The sequence below is a fragment of the Sporothrix schenckii genome (assembly GCF_000961545.1).
Source record: "Sporothrix schenckii 1099-18 chromosome Unknown Cont38, whole genome shotgun sequence".
In the NCBI taxonomy this organism is placed as follows: domain Eukaryota; kingdom Fungi; phylum Ascomycota; class Sordariomycetes; order Ophiostomatales; family Ophiostomataceae; genus Sporothrix; species Sporothrix schenckii.
Window position 1 is genome coordinate 1,846,651 of NW_015971139.1, and position 19,732 is coordinate 1,866,382.

Below are 19,732 nucleotides of genomic sequence, written 5' to 3' on the forward strand. Positions count from 1 at the left end.
TATTTCACCTTCGTCACTTTTCACCTCATTTCTCGAGTCCTTGTTGACAATTCCCATTTTTGTTTTTATTTCCGCCTGGGACTCATGTCGCAGCGTACCCCCCCTCCCCCTCCCCCTCTGCCCTCTCCCCATTTCCCCACACCACCATGCACACAAGACAGTCTATCTCATCCCTTGGCCTGGCCACACTAGCTCCCGGCTTCGTGCCGCGGAAGCACCGACCCCTGCAACCCAGAACCAGGTGCACCATCCCCTTGGTTTTCATTGGGGTCCGGTTGCCACCCTGGATTTTATCATTTTTAACTTTTACAAAATAAACCAGAAAAAGAAAACAAGTGCTGAGGCGTTAATCCACCCCCTTCCTAGCGCACCCGTCCTCCTTCTTAGCTCTGCCGTTCTCAAGTCCTCCTCCGTCCTCTTTTGATTTCGCTGGTATGTCTCACATACGCGCACTCGCCACCCCTACGCATTGCGTCTCCCTTGCCTCTTTCCCATGGTGTCCGTTTTGATCTGTCCATGTTCGTTCGCCGCCCAACATCGCCATGGAGGCCCTTTTCTGCTTCTGGGAAGTCGGCCTCGCGGGACAAGGACGAGGACAGGACGACCCAATGCTCTCTGGTTGCACGGCATTATTACCAGGTGATGCAGCACGTCCGTTGTACGTACACACGCTGAATCGTTCAGACGACAGCGTGCCAGCCGTACCACGCGTGGCGTACAGAGTAGTGTGTACTTGATGGGTTTCTGCATGTCTTGGCCCAGGCCATGTTCGCGCAACATGCAGCCAATCCCGAACATCTGTTGGCCGTCTACCCCTCTTGCACAAAGCACTCCACGCGACGATTCTCCGCCTTTTCTCCATACGTTTCGTACTGGCAACTTTCTTGTCCATCAACTCGTTTTCTGGTTGTCTGGATATGCACCCCGTCCTCTTGGCCTTGTGTATCCTGCTTGGACCGACTCCTCTCTATCACACAGCTTCGAGTACTCCGTACTTGATACTGCGAACCGCAGTTTCCCTTACGTACTCTTGAACAACTCGTTTCCCCTCTGGGATGCTATTGTGCCGACCCTTCAAGCCCTGTTCCCCTCCTCATCCCTTTCGTTTACTAACCCCTTTCTGGGAAAGTTTCTCCAAGCTACACCAGGCTCTCTGGGACTGTCCCATAAGCTTGTCTCTCTACCGTCCTTGTACCTGTTCATCGGTGGATTCTGGGTGATTGGCGATGAACGATGGACCGTCGTAGTGCAGCCGTCGGCTGATCCGCTACGACCCGACCTCTGGAAACGAAGCCGGCGGGGCCGGTGGACGAAGACAAGGACAGGGAAGCTTGTATCTCGTAAAGTAACTCTATGCAGTAATGTTTGTGTTGTTTTAGACACATACGCTTCGAAACTTGGGTATTTCATTTCATGGAGGAACCTTCGCAACGGCTCGTTGACAAGATGGCAGCCCGACAGCCAAAAGATATGACCGGTGACGGAAAGTTCTCCTGGCCGGCGCAACTCCAAGTTTTGCTCTGTTTGGAGCCCAGAGTTATCCTTCCAGTAGTTCCACTTTTTGCTTCTTAGGGCCCAAGGGGTTGGGTGGTTGTCCTCCGTATTCTTCATTCGTCGTGGCCGTCCCACAAACGGCCGGAGCTTCATTTGTTTTGATGCTTCTCGGTCGCTAACATCGTGCGTCCACGGCAATCGGAAAGTAGAGAAAAGACCATCAAGTACCGAAGAATGCTCGACCATAAATGCTTTCACATCTGGACTGTTGCTAATAAGTAATGCTGCTTTCTTTGGCAGATGGTTCCTTCCTATATCTCCTGGGTTTCGTCCTTTTCTTGCCGTTTCCTGGCCACTCCAATCGGTCTTTCCTTTGACAGTCTCTCACTATGGAATTCAGCATATTGCGTTCTTTCCTGAACCACAACGTACAGGGCTACTCTTTCCTCCAACTCCAGCGCTCCGTCCCGTTCCTTCCGAGTCGCCCATGTAGGCCAATTCTGTTGTTCCGAGGACGGCAACTTCACTTGTAACCGCTCGTTTCTTTATTCACCGCCTTGTTATGGTGGTGATGCAGGCCGTTTGATTCTTGGTTTCAAGACCGGTGAGCGCTCCCTTAGCAATCCTCACATACTCCCCCGCACGACATACACAGAAGAGAAACGGCTCATGTTTTCGGTGTTATCCAGAGATGGCGGTATTTGAGTGGAGAAGGGGAGTGTAAACTCCATAGCCGTACAGATTATTTGTCAAGTACAAGACAAAACACGACGAAAAGGTGTGGTGGAGCACCATGGGGGTACATGTACTCGGCGGGAGGCTAGGTCTGTCCCCGTCGTCACAATTACGAGTGCGCTTACGCACACACACACACACACACACGCTTCTGCGCCAAGAGAGACACTGTCTCTGAGCCGTTCAGCTGGAATGGTCTTACCGCTAGTTGGTTTTCAGTGGGAAAGGGAAGCAACTGTTTACAATTTCAAGTGAGAGAAAACCAATAGCGGAATTGAAAAGAGAAAGAGTATCTCGGAGCATTCTCTGACGTCCTCTCTTTCCGTCATACAAAGAATATTTCGCCAGTTTCTTCTTCTGCTCTTGATAGACAGAGCGCGCAGCAATTACTCCGTACGGCGTGGGAGCATCAATCCCTGCCAGGCTATAGAATGGGAGAGATGAACACGACAATCAAAATTTAGACAAAGTTACTTACGTTACGGCATCCGGAAGGACAGAAGCGAACGATCTTCTCGGGATAGCTTCTTTCGTTTGTCGATCACGTTGTTCTTCGGCCTACGGTTGGGAAGGATGCTGCGTCGTGTTTCGAGCTACGAAATACGCGTAGGTTTCATGGCGGACTCATACAGACCTGCACATCGTATGTCGTACTTTGGCCAACCATTTCTTGATGTCCAATTTGGATGGCGGGTTTTGGAGTTAGCGCCCGCTTGTCCCTTGTTCTTGGATCTCGCATATCGTGCGGTGCCGTCGTTCGGTTCGTTGAAGCGGAACCGGGCCATGTTGTTAGTGCCAATCAGGCCTCCACTAAAACAAAAAACACACTTGGGGCAAGTGTGCGGGAGTGCCCATCGACGGCGTCCTTTGCTTAGGAGGCCGGATCCCTGTTCTTCCCAACGTTCCCAATGTCTGTGTTGACGGGGCGTCAGACAAGAGGCCCGGAGGCCCAGACAGACCGCTGGGCTTCCGTCCTCTGTTTTGATTCATTTTCCGGCCTTTAATTTGAGTAGGATGGGCTGCTCGCCGAGAACAAAAGAAACGATACCCTGTCTCCATGGATATATCAAAGTGGAGCTGCCGCACGACTTGAACGAGGATAGATATGCAGAAAGAATGGAGCACTACCATTGGACTGGAAGAACGACATGCAGCTAGATAAGTGTACAGTTGTGTGGCAATTCACCGCACTTTTCTTTTCCGTCGCCCAACCCCTGCCGTCTGTTTTGTCCAACGCAGGCTGTGGGAGAACAATTTCCGTCGTGCTCCCGCTGTGCTGTTGATGACCGGCCTCTTCTTTCTAGAGTGCACCTGTGCTTCTGATGATCGGCCTATTCTTTCTATATGGCACCTGTGGCCTTTGCTATTCAAAGTGCAAACCCACACATCTGCACGATATCGACTGTGCCGGACACTTCATGCTCAGCGAACGTCGTACGCCTCGGCCAGTTCGTCTGTTCATCAGGCAACTCTGCCACGGCGTGCGCCATTTCTGTTCCATCTCTCGCGAATCGAATCGATAGATGCAAGAGCAGACATGTTGGGGGCCATGAAGTGGCTTCATGAGAAATAAAGCCCTTGATATCAACGCGAGAGTTACCAACAATTGAGACAAATGAACGGAGAAACGTCGTAGTTCATGCCAAATAGAGGCGACAAATGCGGACTTACACCACAGACATGCGCCGCAAGAAACATTGCCACCACGCCATATCCTTTGGTACGCATCGCCACATCTGCAAACGAGATTCCCGGCAGTGGCCGTCACTGATGTTTGAATCGAGGTTTCACCGCTCCGTCCATACACCCACTGTTTGCCACCACTTCTCACATCTTGCATTGGCCACGGAGACGGGTTGAGGCAGGGCCTGTACAGCTGGACTCGAAACCGACTGTATGTACGAAACTAATCGTTAGTACGGCCCGTCCCCCCCAATCTCCAACTTGTCACGACTTCACATCGGCAGTGCCGGGCCTGCTAATGTACGCCTCTTCGTTCCGCTTAAGGTCACTGGAAAGCAACGTTTTGCCACGAAGAAGTGCATAGCTATATGCTTTCTATTTTCAGCTCATATAACCTTGCAATATTCTCAAAAGCTCGGACCGTTTTATGAGTCGTATTCCTTTCCCTGTGAAGGTCTGTTTTACTGGACGGGTTCAACGGCTGTAGGCCATTTTCTGTTGCACAGTGCGATGCAGCTCCTAGCACAGGTCCTTGTCAGCAAGAGTTGCCAGAATTCAGCAAGAAAAGCAGCAAACCATCTCCAAAACGAGAATGGCAAACCTCCAGTCAGTCATGTCCGTGTTGTCCGCAGGCGAGGGTCTTACGCTCTTCTCAGCAGTCAAGCATTGTTAAATTTTGGAAGTCATCATACAGAGGTTGCCATTCCCGGAGTTGTTGTGCTATGTTGTCTGAGCAAACAGGAAAGCATAATGACATACCTTTACGAGATCCTCCTTGGAGCAGAACCAACTACTCTGGCTATGCGTTTGTCGTGGCGCACAATTCTTCCATTTTGGGACCATCCGAACGTCTAAACACCTAAACATCTGAATATCTGGTGATGCCGGGGCAGCAAGAAAACTTTTTGTGCAACCTGGAGTCTGGAGTTTGGAGTCTGGAGTCGAAGAGCAGGGCTCGCAGGGGGTGCTAGATTCTGAGCCAAGTTGCGATGCCCCAGACATTGCGCATGGCAAATTTGCAAATGTGCATATTGTGCCCAAAACACGCAGGGGGGTTGGCCACGGACGGCAGGGGAAACCGAGGCAGAGACTGGAATGCGCGGAAAGGCGGGGATTGAGCAAGCCACAAACTTTTGCTTTCTTCTCGGCCATGTCACAACAAGGGCTTTGATCTCTTCCTCCACTCGGAGAATGCCGTCCCAGTACATCCCCCCCCTCCCCTTCTTCCCATCGTTGCAGAAATGAGGCTCTCGGTTGAGCCAACCTACCTGTCGCAGATTTGCTCGCCGGAACTCAGCCGTCGTCAACGACCTTTCAAGCATTTTTGGTCGTCAAAAGAGCACAGTCGGCAGCCGCCACCCATACTTGTACCATGAGTTGAGACGCATCGAACGAGCCGTCACTTGAGACATTGCAGAAAAGCGAGGGAGAAAGGACGTGGGGGGTTGAAGAGAAGGCGGCAACAAAAAGAAGACAAAGATAAAACGATGAAGAGAAATAGAGTGTAGGAGGCCGTGCTGACCTTTTTGCTGGAGAAGCGCGCAGGCTTCACATTCTGTTGTCGAGACGCTGGCAGCTTTTGGTAGAGAACAAAGTTACGAATTTTTTTGCTGTCGAAAATTTCCAGGTCGCGAAGTGGATCAATCGCCAGCAGCTGTGGAGCGCGATGACTAAGCTTGGACGTGGAAACACGCTACGACTCGATGTTTTGCTGGAGAAGAGGCCCTAATTGCACTGGGGAAGATAAGATCGCCGAGGCTTGGTTGGGGCCAATTCACGCTGGAAAGTCTAAAACAACAACGAAAGGTGCAAATTGTAAGAGAACGACAAGGAGAACATGTGTAGAAGCATGTAACCATGCACAGCACGATCGTGAGTGGGACGAATGATGGTGAAAAGGCGGGGAAATAGGGGCAGCATTCCACGGCCGTTGCTTTTTTGAAGGCATGACGAGCTTGTAGACTAGTTTAGTACGATGCATGCTTTTATAGATAGGACGATATCTGTATCGTGTCAAAAATGTACGACGCCGTGTCGTTTTCATTTCATTGTGGCAACTGATGAGAGCCTTTGTTCGCTGCGTAGAGAGTTCACTGCGTGCTCAAATAACGAGTCGGAAAGGGATGTCCATGGACACAGACTCTGACGGACAAAATATATGACGGTCAGAATATAAATCTATCGTTTTGCATCCCAAAGGTTGGGTACGAGTGTCAAGCCCCTACGGCAGCTAAGGGGGGACGGACAAAGAGAGAACCAAAACGAGATGTCGTACCGCCGAGACAGAGAAGCGTGTTTGGCCCTGCCTGTGTCAGTGCGGTTCCGCCACATTCTGATTTCATAGCGGGCATGCATGTTGTACGGAATACGAATAGCAGAAGGCAGGGCAGGTAAGCAAGGAGGACGTGTGGGGGGTGTGGAGAGAAAAAAGGAAAGAAAAAGAAAAAAAACGGAAAGGAAAAGAATAAGAAAGGAAAAAAAGATAAACCTGAATTTCCGAGAAAAGAATGAGATGAAAGCAAGAACATTTGCATGATGCTTCCGCATACTGCTGTACACATGCCCTGCACATGCACGTTGACGTTTTGAGCCGTCTGTTGGTTGGCCCAGCCAGCCACCAGAGAAACAAAACTTGTTGATTGGGTTGATGGGGTTGATGATAGTCATCGCTCCACCGTTTGTTTCTCGACCGGCGACTTGGCAATCTCGAGGGATTTCGAGATGAAGAATATGTGATCCCTTGCCCAATTGGGTACCATGCAATTGTTGCTCGCCAGGAAGGAGACTCCCGGTGTGCTCAGAAATGCGGTCAGCGATAAGCAGGGAGAGTCGGATGGGAGACCTTGTCTTGCCTTTGTTTTGGCAACAATGTACTTCGATCTATGCATGCACAGATCTTCATTGTTTTGACCGCCTCTTTCGTCATTTTCGTTTGTATCTTATCGACAGCCGGCCAGATGGGGTTAATATCCAATCCGATGCTAACTGTGGCGAAGAATGACTTCCCTTGCATGCAAGCAACGTGCGTGTGCATTCTGTTGTTTCTGGTATTGGCCCTTTGAAGGTCTTGGAACGGATGAATTTAAACCATGTTCTAGACCTATGTTGCTGTCCGGGGACGTCGGAAATAGGATGAAGCTCAATTGGAAAGCCGAGAAGTACATGAACTCAGAAACAAGTGACGGGACAGGAAAGGAAAATAGGCGCAAGATAATGTGGCTGGATGTTTTATGTCTGACAATGTACAGCGTATATACGAGCTTGGATGCTCAGCATCCAAGCTGGCCTGCTGCGTGTGGCGACATCCCCTGTCGAGGCCGTGATGCTTCAATTTCGCAACTCGCAATTGCCCTTTGTTTTCTCTATAGTTTGTCATGGTTCATCCTTGTTTGTTTAGACGAGTTTCCCGCCAGACGGTGCGGGTGTCTAGACTGTACGACCCAGCGGCTCTTGTTTTACGTTTATTGTCGGAGTTTTCAGTTACTTGCATGGATCCATTGTTTCTGTTTATATACAGACGCGACGCGTTCCATTTAAATTGCTATGTGTTGATCTATAACGGCAAATCGTATTTATTGCAGCAGGCTGAGGCTAGCATCAAAACTGGCACTCTCAGGTCGACAACGTAGGGCCACGGACACTAAAACCTCGCCAAATCGATCCAGCTGTAGTGCCATGTGCTTTCATCTGTGTCGGACCGTAGCGGCTCTCCACACTGACGCAGTTTCAAACGTACGCTGCAGCGCTGTCGTTTATTTTCCAAATCCAGCCTCGTCTCACTCATAAGTTGTACGGCGTTATGACATAAGTCGTACACATTGTCCAGACTTGCCCTCAACCCAACCCCTCGCGAGCAGTTCTGTCTCCATTCTTGGCATTTCCCATCTCTCTCGAGCTGAAACGCAAAGAGACGGGCAACGGCAATTCCTGTCCATGCAATGGCACTGTAATGTACAGAGTATCGTATGCAGCTCCGAGATTGCCCAGTCGGATCAGCCGCTTTCCGTTGCAAACGAAAGACGTGGTCTGCAAGCACACGCTACTGCCCGCTCCAAACACCTCTTTTCGGCCTATTTTCCTGGTTTGGCCTGTGTCCGATGTTTGGTTTCACCTGTTGCTTCCTTATTTTCTCTCTCCCTCTGACCGCTATTTGACTTGACCGTGTATACTTGACCATATATGCAGTTCTAGATTTGTCTGCAGAGCACACAGCATGCAAAGAGATAATTCGGTGTTGTAGATCGTGACTTAAAAGCTTGACGAGTTGTGCCCACGGTATAAACTCGGATCTCCGATTCCCGTGTCAAGCCCATGGTCTGCACCGTACGGTTGATGCGCGGGAGATTGGACGACGAGGAGGTAGCTCCCGTACCAGAGTTGAGGATTTCTTGGTCAGTCCCCGAGCCCAAGTCGAGTTTGCTTGTGGGGTGTCTGTCGATTGTGCATTGTCCATTATGAAAATCATAATTAATTTGTATTGATTTTCATAATAATACAGTCTACAAAATGACAAACGAAACTGGCGTGGCACAATATGGCTTAGCAGAAATGCTTTGTGTATGGTGTTACAAAACGAAATCAGAAATGAAGGCAGTATCTGTCGGAAATAAAAATAAAACAAACCGCGCTGCAACGGGCTTTCGGCACGTAAAAGGCAAACAAAGCAGGCGCCCTAATCCACCAACCACACGAGCATCCTTGTCAAGTTTGGTGTTACCCCCCACGCATTGTCGACAGTACAGCCTCTCCGTGTGGCTGGTACTTTGCTGCTGCCCCCTGTCCCTCCATGGACCGACTGTGATAGCCGTGATGCCTGACATGAAGACACCGTATGTACGACGTACCGACGACGCTTCGAGGCCCAACAACTGCGTATGGCAAAGCAAACGAGACGAGGTCACAAGAACAACAATGGTGCGGTGCAAACGGACGGCTGCACCAACACTGAGCTGTGAAGAGTAGGGGCCCGGGGCCCGAGGCTAGGCATGCTGTCCTGCTGAGAGGCAGGCGGGCAGCCGTGTCCATTTGACGTCGCTCTGCCTTCTCAGTTTATGAAGGACGGACCGTTGGCCGCAGTAGGAGTGATGCTTGTCAAGGCACCCACAATGTGATTCTCGTTTGTCGAGGGACAAACGCAGGGAAAGACGTAAATGCACAAGACAATACGAGTTGCATCTGGGTGTAGGTCGGCAGCCGTTTGTATTGTTGCACATTCTTTTCTTGTCTCCATTGTCCCTCGAGCCCCGAGTTTACTTCTTGCGAATGAGCCCGTCTTTCTCGTCTCCCACCGTCGCTGCCCATACACTTGCAAGTATTTTCTCGTATATAATCCATTGCATCCCAAGGTCGACCATGCGAGACGTTCTATCGTTTTTGTTCCCGTCTCCATCGTCACAAACCCCAAGGAACTACCATATACGAGCTCCGTAACCTCAACTCCGCCCATCATGCTCGCTCCTCCCCGACCGGGCATCTCGAGCGAGGCCTTCACGGCAAAACCAATTTTGTCTTGTTCTCCACCGTCAACGTCTGCTACGTCGCCTTCTCCTGTATCGGCCAAAGGACTCCCCACACCAGCGCTGGACAAGCAGCACCGACCGCCCACCCCGCGTCCATCGACATCGCCCACGCCTTTGCCGCCACCGGTAGATCATTGGGCCCAACCGATGAGCACGGGTTCTGTCTGCCACGAGTGGGTGCTGGAGAGCGAGATTTTTGGAGTTTCCCGCGATCAAGGAAGAATGGGCGACACCAAGGGGAAGGGGGACGGACAGGACGAGAATGACGCCGCCAAGGTGGACCAGGGCGCAGACACAGTCGACAGTCGCCCGTACAAACGGCAGCGGGCGGGCCAGTCGTCTCGGATCGAAACAATGACGTACGTGCTGTATTGCCCCAATGGACGCAAGGTGCTGCTGCCGACGGTCGGCATCGTCGGCGTGGCCCAGCTGTGCCTGTGGGCCGAGGACAGTGAGACCAGCAGCAGCAGCAACAGCAACAGCAGCAACAGCAGCAGCAACAGCAACAGCAGCAACAGCAGCAGCAAGACGGCCAACAGAGACGAGCCGCCCACGACAAGACCCATCCCGCTGGTGCCTTCTGGGCCGCCGCAGCCCATCCGCCTGTCGCCGCACCAGCGCATGACGGTGCGGGAGCTCGTGCGCATCAGCCCGCGCTTCCACTTTGTCATGACGCCACACACGACGTCCCTCGCGCTGACCAAGGCCATTGGGCTTGTGTGTCCCGCGGCGGCGGCCGCGATGCTCGCCAGCCTCAACACGACGTCCACCACAGCGCCCGCCACCGAAACGGGCCACCTCGTGACCCACGTCTCGCGGCTGGTCGGCGGCCGCTGGTACTGCCGGCGCGCGCCGCTTGCGTCCGTGCCGCTCCTGTGGCCGGCCAACACGACGCTCGCCCTTCCCATCACGCAGCCGCTGCCCTTGCTGGCCCTGCCGCGCAAGATGACCGTGCACGTCGGACCCGAAACGGGCCCCGGTGCGCCATGGCCGCCCGTGGTGCACGAAGAGGTCCTCGGCGAGGGCCTGACGTGCTTGCGCTACGACACGGCCAACTCGCTCGCGGTTGTGCTCAACCCCCTCAAGGGCCAAGTGTTTACGATGCAGGGCGCGGCGAAAGGCGAGACGAAACGAAAGGAGAGGTCCGGTCCGGCACGCGGCGCCAAACGGCGCAGAAAGCGGTCGTCCTCTGCGTCGGCGTTGACAGCAACATCCAAGTCGCCCGTGTCCAAGTCCAACTCTACATCGAGATCGACACAATCCCTTGCATCGGCGCCGACACAGCCCTCGCCCATGGGCACACGCACGCTAAACCCAGCGGCCCAGTCTCCCCCGCCGGAGAAAAAGCGTGGGACAACGTCCCGCATCAAAGCCGAACCCGCCGCCGGCCACGAGCCACTTCGTATACAGGACCGGTTTTACGAATATGTACCACCGCGCGGCCGTGACCTGGTCCTGGACGTGCGCAACGACAAGCCCGTCCCTCTCCCCTTGCATCCAAAGGCTGCCTTTGGCCCGCGCAATCCCCTCACGGACCAGTCCCAGTCCCAGTCCCAATCACAGCCACAGCATCAAGCGGCCGACCGACGACAGCGCGGACCAGACTTGCAGCCGCTGCTCGCCGACGCGCCACGGCCGCACATGCCCCAACGACTGCCACCGCTGCGCGGTCTGATGCAGGAGGTGGAGGCACAATGCCGGGCACAAGGGCCCGCGGCGGCTCGACCACCGAGCCAGCCACCCACACCCACAGCCAGCCCTGCGCTCCCTTCTGGACCGGCCGTGGCCTCCCACCTGCCGCAGCACCTCCACCAGTTCCTCCGCCAGGCACCCGTCGGCGCAAGGACGGTACAGGGGCGACAACGACTCCCTGCAGGCAAGGGTGGGCCGCAGGGCATCAGCATTACCATGCAGCAGCACGTCAGGAGCTCGGCACAGTCGCGGTGGCTGTGGAACGGGTTGGTGGATGATGATTCGGATGTGCCCACGTCGGTCCCACGTCGGGCGTTTGGGGTTCCTAGGTAGCCTGGTAGCCTGGTAGCATGGTAGCATGGTAGCATGGTAGCCGGTTCAGAGTGCATGTATGCACAATGCCCTTTTCGTCCAATACGTTGAGAATGTACTTTTACTGCTCTACAAACGGCTACGCAGCCCAGAATAGACAACAGTGTCCGTGCGATATGCAAATGCAAATGCAAGACGCAGCCTTTGTATGTCCCAAAAGGGAACTAAAGGGCGCGCTATATCATACTCCCAAATCCCAAAACTGCATGGACAACATACAATGTCCCTGCAAAGTGAGCCACGGCCGACTGGTCGCCGTTGATGACTTCGCCGTTACACCGACCAAGTTTGCAAAGCATGAACGGCCAGTCACATGAGCATCGTGCAATCCCCGTATCAGGCAGAACTGCCCAAACTGGACATGTTCCATGCTGACCCAGGAGATGGTGTGACTGGGAGATTGCGGTGTATGGAGGATTGGGCATCATTTTGCTTTTTGTGGCCTTTTTGTGATGTCTTGCGTTTTTGTGTTACACAAAAGGTAGGGCACGATGGACAATGCACATTGGCAATGCCCTCTCTTGACTGGTGCAAATACGACGTACGTATTTCGTACTCTGGACTGTGTCTCTGTGTTTTCACACCCTCTTTTTGTCCATGTGACGCGTTTGCTCGCCGAACCGTCTGAGACCCGATTTGCGGTACGTCTCGCCCTTTTTTTACGGGGCAAGGGACGCACCGGGGAAGTATGTACAAGTGTACATCGGCAAGTCGGGACGCCAACGGCCTTTGTGCACATCCTTGCCGGAACGGGTGCAGGCCGTGAGCAGCCAGGCTGCCAGGCATATCCCGAATCTTGTCTCCCAGATCATCGTAGCAAACAACAGGCCGATCCCTTGGTGAGACACCGTTACAAGGCGCAAAGAACTTTACATACGAAGATAAAAAGATACGAACATACGGGAGTGAGACGGACTCCGAGCGGGAGTTGAGACATCTCCGCGAATGCAATGTCTCCACGAGGCATGCTTGCTACTTTCGTATGCCCTGTCGGCGCTTTGTTTACTCCAAAGCACGTCGTTTCCTTCTGTGCAGAACTCTCCGCAAAATGAACCTTTCCAAGACATTGGACTCAGCACAGACAGGGGTCATTGACAAATACATGTACTTCGTACTCTTTTGTGTGAGATTGTCATACAGCCTTCGCCCTGTTTTCTTTTTCGCCCTTTCCCCTCCTCTCTTCTTACTAGTCTCGGCGCCTCGTTTTCAGGGCCAGGGGAGCCGGCCCTGCTCGACTTTTCTGGGCTTGCTCTTTCGACCCAGGAAATAAAATAGGCCCGCTCGGGCCCGTGGATGATCAGCAGCTACTTCGTCCCAAAGTACATGTAAATGAGGCATTCCCACCCCCTCCCTTCTGTCCACTCTCCGCTGTGGACCTGGACGGCGAGGAACGGGGGCATCGTATCTGGGACTGGTTAGACTTTACACACTTCCCTGGCCTTGTGTCTGCAAGGACCTTGTGAGCGGGGGAGAGAGATGGCGCATCGACAGGGAGGTCAACGGACATGGGCAAGACATCACGGAAGAAGACAATGTACGAAGTACACACATATGTCCTCCGTTTCGGTCGACAGGACGGACGTGAACGAGCGCAACCCGAACATATCCCGTTGACCCGACTGTCTGCACGTCGCTCCACGGACGTACAAAGAAAACTCATCATCACGTCGTCGTACTGTGCTCCTACCAACCTCTTGTTTTTCTACATACTTGACGACATCGCCGACGATGACCCAGCAGGCTGGGTACAGAAGAAACAACAACACCCGCATCACTATGGGGACACGGCCATGCTCGAGAGAAAAGTACGGAAATAAGATAAGGCCACGACTGTGTACTCCGAGCTCCGCTACGCTGTTACCAGTGGCATGGGTTCGAAAGGGGCGGACGGACAAAGAGGGACCATCCTTTGGGCTAGATGTTGCAGGGGTCCTGGAGTGCCCCAGCTGAGAAAAACGCCACCAAAGTCCACCAAGTCAACTAAATAGGCGCTAAAACAAATGGCCCAGGCGACACTGGAAGCTAATGCTAGCCTACTTCAAGTCCCTCCTGCAATGGCATTGGAATGCCTCTCTGTTGGCCCATTTCATTGTCCTTTCATTTTCATCTGGACATGTCCCTGCTAGTGCGCCAACCCAACAGACAGCCTTTTGCTTTAGTTGGCGCCGGAGAAGACTATGCCTTTCAAAGTAACATGCCGTTTGCTGTTATCACGTCTGCGTCCGGTTTTGATGTAATCTTACCTCTTTCGAGCCGTGCCGTGGATGATGGCATAGAAAGTCACCGTCCTCGAGAGCCAAAGCACGAATTACACGGAATGCTGATTCGAATCATGGTTCTCTCTCATCACGGCGCATGAGCGCACTTCAAAGGGGGTGGCCATATCCATCAAGGTGAAAGCGCAGACGCAAAAGTGACAAGACAGAGAGAAAATATGTGACACGCTAATAGATGTGCCCCGATCAGGTCTTGGCGGCCCCTGGTCGGCACGCGTGACCGAAGGGGCAATCGAAACGGACGAAAACAACGGCCGAAAGTCGAGGAACGAGGAACGAAACGAGGAACGCGAAACAAGAGGATTGAGGATGGGCTGGTTGAAGAGGGAAAACGAGAAAGTCTCCGCGAGAAGCCAAGAAACAAGGATCAAAGACGAAGGAAAAAAAGAGGAAACGAGTGTGCTTGTCCCGTCTTTCTGGCAATTCTGTCGAGAAGCAGCTACTCCCCAACTGATGAAGTGGAAAAATGGCGTCAGGAGGGGGTTGTGTCGAGTCGACGCTACGACGAAAGAACACTGAGACATGCAAAGCCCCTGTGTGGCGAGCTGAGGGGTCAAAGGCTGCAGTCTTTTCCGTCGTCGCCGGAGCACACCCTCTTCCGGGAACGTACACCGAGAATGAAGGACTTGTGCATCGGAGAAAATAAAAACAGAAATGGGGTAAAGAAGAACGGTGCAGGACAGCATACGCCTTGCCTGGGCGTTTCGGATCATGATGCTTAAATTATGATGCTTAAATTTGCCGCGGTCCAAGTATTGATACATACAAGTACAAGGTACAACTACAGAATACAAGATTTACATACAAGATGTACTTTGTACATAGAAGAATATACAGAAGAGTAAGAGCGTGCTGTGTTGTCGTACCGCCGCATCACGGTTGCCTGGCCTCTGCTGCCTCTGCTGCCTCTGCCGCCTCCATGGCCTCCGCTTTGGCCTCCCCCTCGACCCGTGACCGAATCGCCGGCGCCACCATCCACGGCTTGCCCAGCACCCGCTTCAGCAGCCGGAGCTCGCGGTCTTTGGCGGCCAGCAGCCGGAAGAGGTCCGTCACGGTGGCCTCGAGCTGCGTCTGGTCGGCCGGGCCGGGCACGAGCCGGCGCGGCCCGGGGTACGGCGCCCACAGCCGCCGGTGGCGGACGTAGACGGCGCCGTGTTCGTGGGGGGCGCCCTGCTGTTGCAGCGCCAGCCTCTGGCGCTCGTTGAACTGCAGCCGGTGCACGACGTGGGCCACTTTGGCCGTGACCGCGTCGAGGGTGAGGCTGCTGTCGTGGTGGTCGTGGTCGTGGCGGCTCTGGCCGCGGCGGTGCCACTCCGGCACGGGGATGCAGTGTGTGCCGAGGGTGCAGCCGGCGCAGGCCCACAGAAACGTGTCACTCCAGGGCCGACAAGGAAGCGACGCCGCGTCGGTCATGTCGTCGGCGACGTCGTCGGTGGGGAGGGCCATGTTGTTCCACCGCGGGAGGAGGGACGGCAAGTCCGCAGGCGTCACGTCCGGATCGGGGCCCAGGGAACCGTCCGCACCGGTTTTGTTTTTGCCATCGTTGTTGCCCTCGCTGTAGACGGGCACGTCCACACAGGCGTGCGTTGCCGGGTTCGGCACGGCCTCGACGCGCTCGACGACGTTGCCGTTGCCGTCGCCCATGCTGACCATGCCGCGCAGCAGAAACAGGCGCGTGGCGGTCCAGACGCGGTCGATGCGGGCGGGCAGTGTCAACCGGTCGCCGGCGTCACGGGCGAACTTGCTGTCGTCGTCGTCGTCGTTGTCGTTACTGTCCTCCGACTCAATCTGGTAGAAGCCCTGGGCAACCAGGCAAGCCTCGTGGAAGCCACGTCCATAGGAGCGACTGCTGTCGACATCGGCGCTGGGAGTTCGGTTGCGATCATGTTCGTACAACAAGGCACACTTCATCAGCCGCGCAAGATCGCAGTGGAAACGGCCGGGCAAAGCCAGAGCGTAGGCGAGCTTGAAGACGTGCGTTGGAGAGAGTGGCGGCGTGACCGTGCATGTTGTGGTCCCACTTTGATGTGCGTCGTATTTTTCAGACATCGTTGCATTTGTCGTGCTGCAGTTGTGACTATGCCAAGAGAGACGTATATGTTCTTGGTTTGTGATGTGCAGCTTTGGCTCGTGGTCGTCAGAACGACACACGACATCCACCAACGCGTCATCCACGGAACATACGTCGTACAATATACTCGATCCTCGGTCCTCGTCAGACGGCCTCGTCCGTCTCCCTAAATTCGGCGTATTTCCGACAGAACATCGACCGAGCTCTCCTCACCGCAGCTGAGCATTGCATCCCTTGCCAGTCCTAATTTATAAATTTGTAATTGTGTATTGCTTCCAACAGCCGCCCTCGGCCTCTGCAAATGGCATGTACGCAAGCCTTGCCGTCAAAAGAAGAAAGCAAACTGTCCCATCATCGCAACCCGGAGAGCTGGATGGATATGCGGCACGGCTGTCCCTCTCGTTCCTCTTCGAGATGCGTCTCATTTCCACGACTGCCACCTGTTGGCAGTTACCAGAACGGCAATTTACCATGTCCGACAAACTCCATGCTCCACGCTCTTTGCTCCAAACACCTTCCCAACCCCAGGCCCCTGCATGGGTGTTCGAGGCTGACGCACCAATGGAGCGACCAAAACAGACCAGTGTCCTGTTTTAGCTTTTGAGCGCAAAGAAGAGTGAGACATGCAGGACCAAACGACAGCGGCCTAGACTTCTTTGTCGCCGACCTCCAAACGTGACTGTGGGAAATGTGGAAAAAAGGCTGGTGACCCAGCTGAAGGAAGCAGCGGAGATGACGACGGGAGGTTTGGAGGGCGAAGAGAAGAGAGGAGGGCGAGGGTGCAGAGGGTGGGACGTGCAAGACGGAGGGGTCTTGTCTCAATAGGGTAGCGAAATGCGCGTAGCACAGTGGGATTTAAGAAGGGGAACAGGAGGGGGGGGGGCTTTTGTGATACGTCGTTTTTCTGACTTTGGCGACTACATGGTAAGAAATGCACATTTTACAGAGGCTGTCCACGACAATGGATGTGCTGAATTGAAGACGCAGAGAAAGTGGCTGAATGGATAAAAGAAAATGAAAAAAAAAAAAGAATAATAGAAACGAGAGTGAACAAGAAAAAAGGAGAAAAAAGGTCGATGTACGAGGTTGGAAAGGTATCACGGCAAACCGAGTCTGTAAAATGTGAGATACGACACAGAATAAGACTCAAACTCTTGACGTGGGTATATGTGATGCACGAACGAGGGGTGAACAGACAAATCAAAAATGACCACAGTCGAACGAATGCAAAGTAGAGAGGATACGCTGCGCTGACACGAAGCGGCGGGCACAGTCGCAATGCGAGAAAAGCAAGCAACAGAGAGCAACAGCAAGCACAGTTTATCGGCTTGGTGACAAGGCACACGATTATGAGAACACCACATTCCATACCATACACCTTCTCATGGGTTCTCATTACCTACTATTAGGGAAGCATATCGTTCGTCGTACAGTATCATTTCCATGGCTCAGTCTGCCCTCAGGGGACTGCCGAAAGTAGAAAACGAAGCGTTGCATTGGGCGCGGTCAACCCGAATGCCTGGGATTTTGGCCCGTTGTTGCGGTGCTCTTTGTTTGCGATGTGCGACACCCATCACAGTTCATGAGGCCCCAGTCCAAGTGCAACGGCGGAAACGAGCCGTGTGCCTGGCGCGGACGAGCTGGGTACCATTGAGCGCAGACATGTGCAAATTCAAACGCCAGATTGCCAAATACCATTGCCGTCTACCCCGGCGATCCGGTTCCTCGTGTATCTGTATCTCTTTTTGTATCTTTTTTTGTATCTCTCTTTGTTTTTATTTGTCGTTATTTTCAGCAATCGTTTGAGCACGCCCGCTTGGCCAGGCCTGCCCCCGCCAGACAATGCCGGCTCCTCTCGCTTGACAACTGCCACGCTGCATCTGGCAGGGAACTGGAGCCTGCAGTACTCCGCACTGCGAACGGACGTCGTCGATTAAACTGTCTGTGCCTAGACCTCTCCCCCCACGTTGCTGGACCACTTGGCCAAACATAGCACATGCTGGACATGTTTGGAACGAGGTTGCATGGCGCCTCAGAGCTGAAGGAGAGGAGTGGACATCTCACATGGCCCTTAACGCTGCCTACATTTGTTTCTCTTTTTTCTCGTTTCATCATTGTAAACTGCTAGCTGTATCTACATCGTATGCCTCCTCCGGAGAGAGCAACTTGTGAGTGCGCTGGGACAAAGCCTCCCACGCAACGACTCCATCTCCGTCTATTGGCACCGAGAATGTTTCCATTTCCATGCAAGCTGGCAAGGTGGCGCTGCCCCTTTTGTCTTCGTCCCTTTCCCACGTCCCAGCCGAAATGCCAAAAATGATATTGGAGGCGACCCAAACGGCATCTGATGGTCCTAGTGGGCTAGTGGACCCATTCCCAAGACGCCGTGGGCTATCTCGTCCCCAGCCCACTTACAGACACTAACACCCTTGCAACATCCGCCGGCCACACCCTCTTCTCTCTGTCTGTGCACGGCACATTCCCTTGGGCTACACCCCCTCCCCCCGGCCCGCAAGGTGGGAACTATCTGGAACTATTTTGTAGTCTGAAATTCGCAAGAGTACGAAAAGCTGCGTGCACACAATATGGGGCAGGAAAAGATACCAAAATCCCCATGTACGAGTCCCCAGCGCTGGGTCGGCAAACGTTGACAAACGACTGAGGACACGGACAGGGAGTGAAAATGAAAATGTGACGACATACCTTGTAGCACCGAGTACACATGAGGACCAGGGGCGGGGCTAGAAAGCGGCAAGAGACGTAGAAGGGCTGCCAGTCGTGCTATGGAAAGACGTCGAAGCAAGGGACATGGACAAGGACGATCCAAGAAGAAAGCAAGTCGAGACCAATGCACAAAAGAATAAAAGAATATAAGAATTCCTGCAAAGATCCACCGGCCACAGTCACAGTCCACTGTCACCGTCCATGGCCATTGTTTAAGAAGACCCCATTCCCTCTCCACCTCGCACCAATACTTGGACATCCTTTCGACATCCCTTCCCGCTCCACCATTGTCAACTCTCACCGGTTCACCTCGCCTACGACTCACATCTGTTCTGTCCACCTTGACGTCCGCCTTGACACTCACCCACACTCACCCACACTCACCCACACAACACTACACAAAGGCCCAACGACCGACAACCGCCACCATGTGTAAATGGATTTGTGTACGTCTCTCGATGGAGCACCCCGTCTCTCTTTCTCTCTTTCTCTCTTTCTCTTATTTTTCTCTCTGGTCAACACAAACATCACTAACCATCCATCCAGAGACACTACGACTGCGACCATAAAAAGTACATCGTCTCCAGCTTCTGCCAGCGCTACATCAAGTCCCGCGGCCGCATCTGCCACGCCATCGGGCACGTGTACTACGACGAGAACTACCTGGGCGAGCTCTGCCCCCAGTGCCGCAACGTCATGACCGACAACCACCGCGAGTACATGTTCAAGATCTACAAGGACCTGAACAAGAAGCACCCGGACCGCAACTGGGACAAGGTCGTCGCCGCCGCGCGCTTTCCAACCAACAACACGCAGGCACGAACCGTTCAGCTCCACTATCGAGCGGTGCAGTTGTGGTGATGTCATGGTGATGTCGTGGTGATGGACGGTTGGGCACGGTAGAGGCACGGCAGGGGCACGGCACTTTACGTACCCGACGGGCGTTGACCGGCGATTGGTTCGGAGTTTTACTTTTGATTTGCTTTACTTTTGCTTTTTACACAGTCTTCATGGACGAAACATCGCCAACAGGATACGGCAACGGGCCTTGGGCCTCGGAACTCAGGACAAGGAACAATGGACAAAGGACTGGGAAAGGCGCGATTTGGGACACAAACTTACCAACGTCGGACGGAGGATCTTTGATTATTTTGGAGTAGTCAGTC

The 19,732-nt window shown here is 53.6% G+C and overlaps 4 protein-coding genes across 4 annotated transcripts; 3 read left to right on the forward strand and 1 right to left on the reverse strand.

Moving 5' to 3' along the window:
- Nucleotides 1-9,359: 9,359 nt before the first annotated feature.
- Nucleotides 9,360-11,456, forward strand: SPSK_06041 (uncharacterized protein; the record flags this gene model as incomplete). The annotated part of the gene is made up of 1 exon (XM_016732749.1): nucleotides 9,360-11,456. One exon carries the CDS (start codon nucleotides 9,360-9,362, stop codon nucleotides 11,454-11,456), a length of 2,097 nt encoding a protein of 698 aa, XP_016592316.1.
- A 1,544-nt stretch (nucleotides 11,457-13,000) lies between these two features.
- Nucleotides 13,001-13,312, forward strand: SPSK_10727 (uncharacterized protein; the record flags this gene model as incomplete). The annotated part of the gene is made up of 1 exon (XM_016737028.1): nucleotides 13,001-13,312. One exon carries the CDS (start codon nucleotides 13,001-13,003, stop codon nucleotides 13,310-13,312), a length of 312 nt encoding a protein of 103 aa, XP_016592317.1.
- A 1,332-nt stretch (nucleotides 13,313-14,644) lies between these two features.
- SPSK_06377 (uncharacterized protein) lies at nucleotides 14,645-15,820 on the reverse strand (the record flags this gene model as incomplete). Its single annotated transcript, XM_016733083.1, has 1 exon — nucleotides 14,645-15,820. One exon carries the CDS (start codon nucleotides 15,818-15,820, stop codon nucleotides 14,645-14,647), a length of 1,176 nt encoding a protein of 391 aa, XP_016592318.1.
- Nucleotides 15,821-18,994: 3,174 nt separating this feature from the next.
- SPSK_06721 (uncharacterized protein) lies at nucleotides 18,995-19,427 on the forward strand (the record flags this gene model as incomplete). The annotated part of the gene is made up of 2 exons (XM_016733419.1): nucleotides 18,995-19,012; nucleotides 19,113-19,427. 2 exons carry the CDS (start codon nucleotides 18,995-18,997, stop codon nucleotides 19,425-19,427), a joined length of 333 nt encoding a protein of 110 aa, XP_016592319.1.
- Between the last annotated feature and the right edge of the window lie 305 nt (nucleotides 19,428-19,732).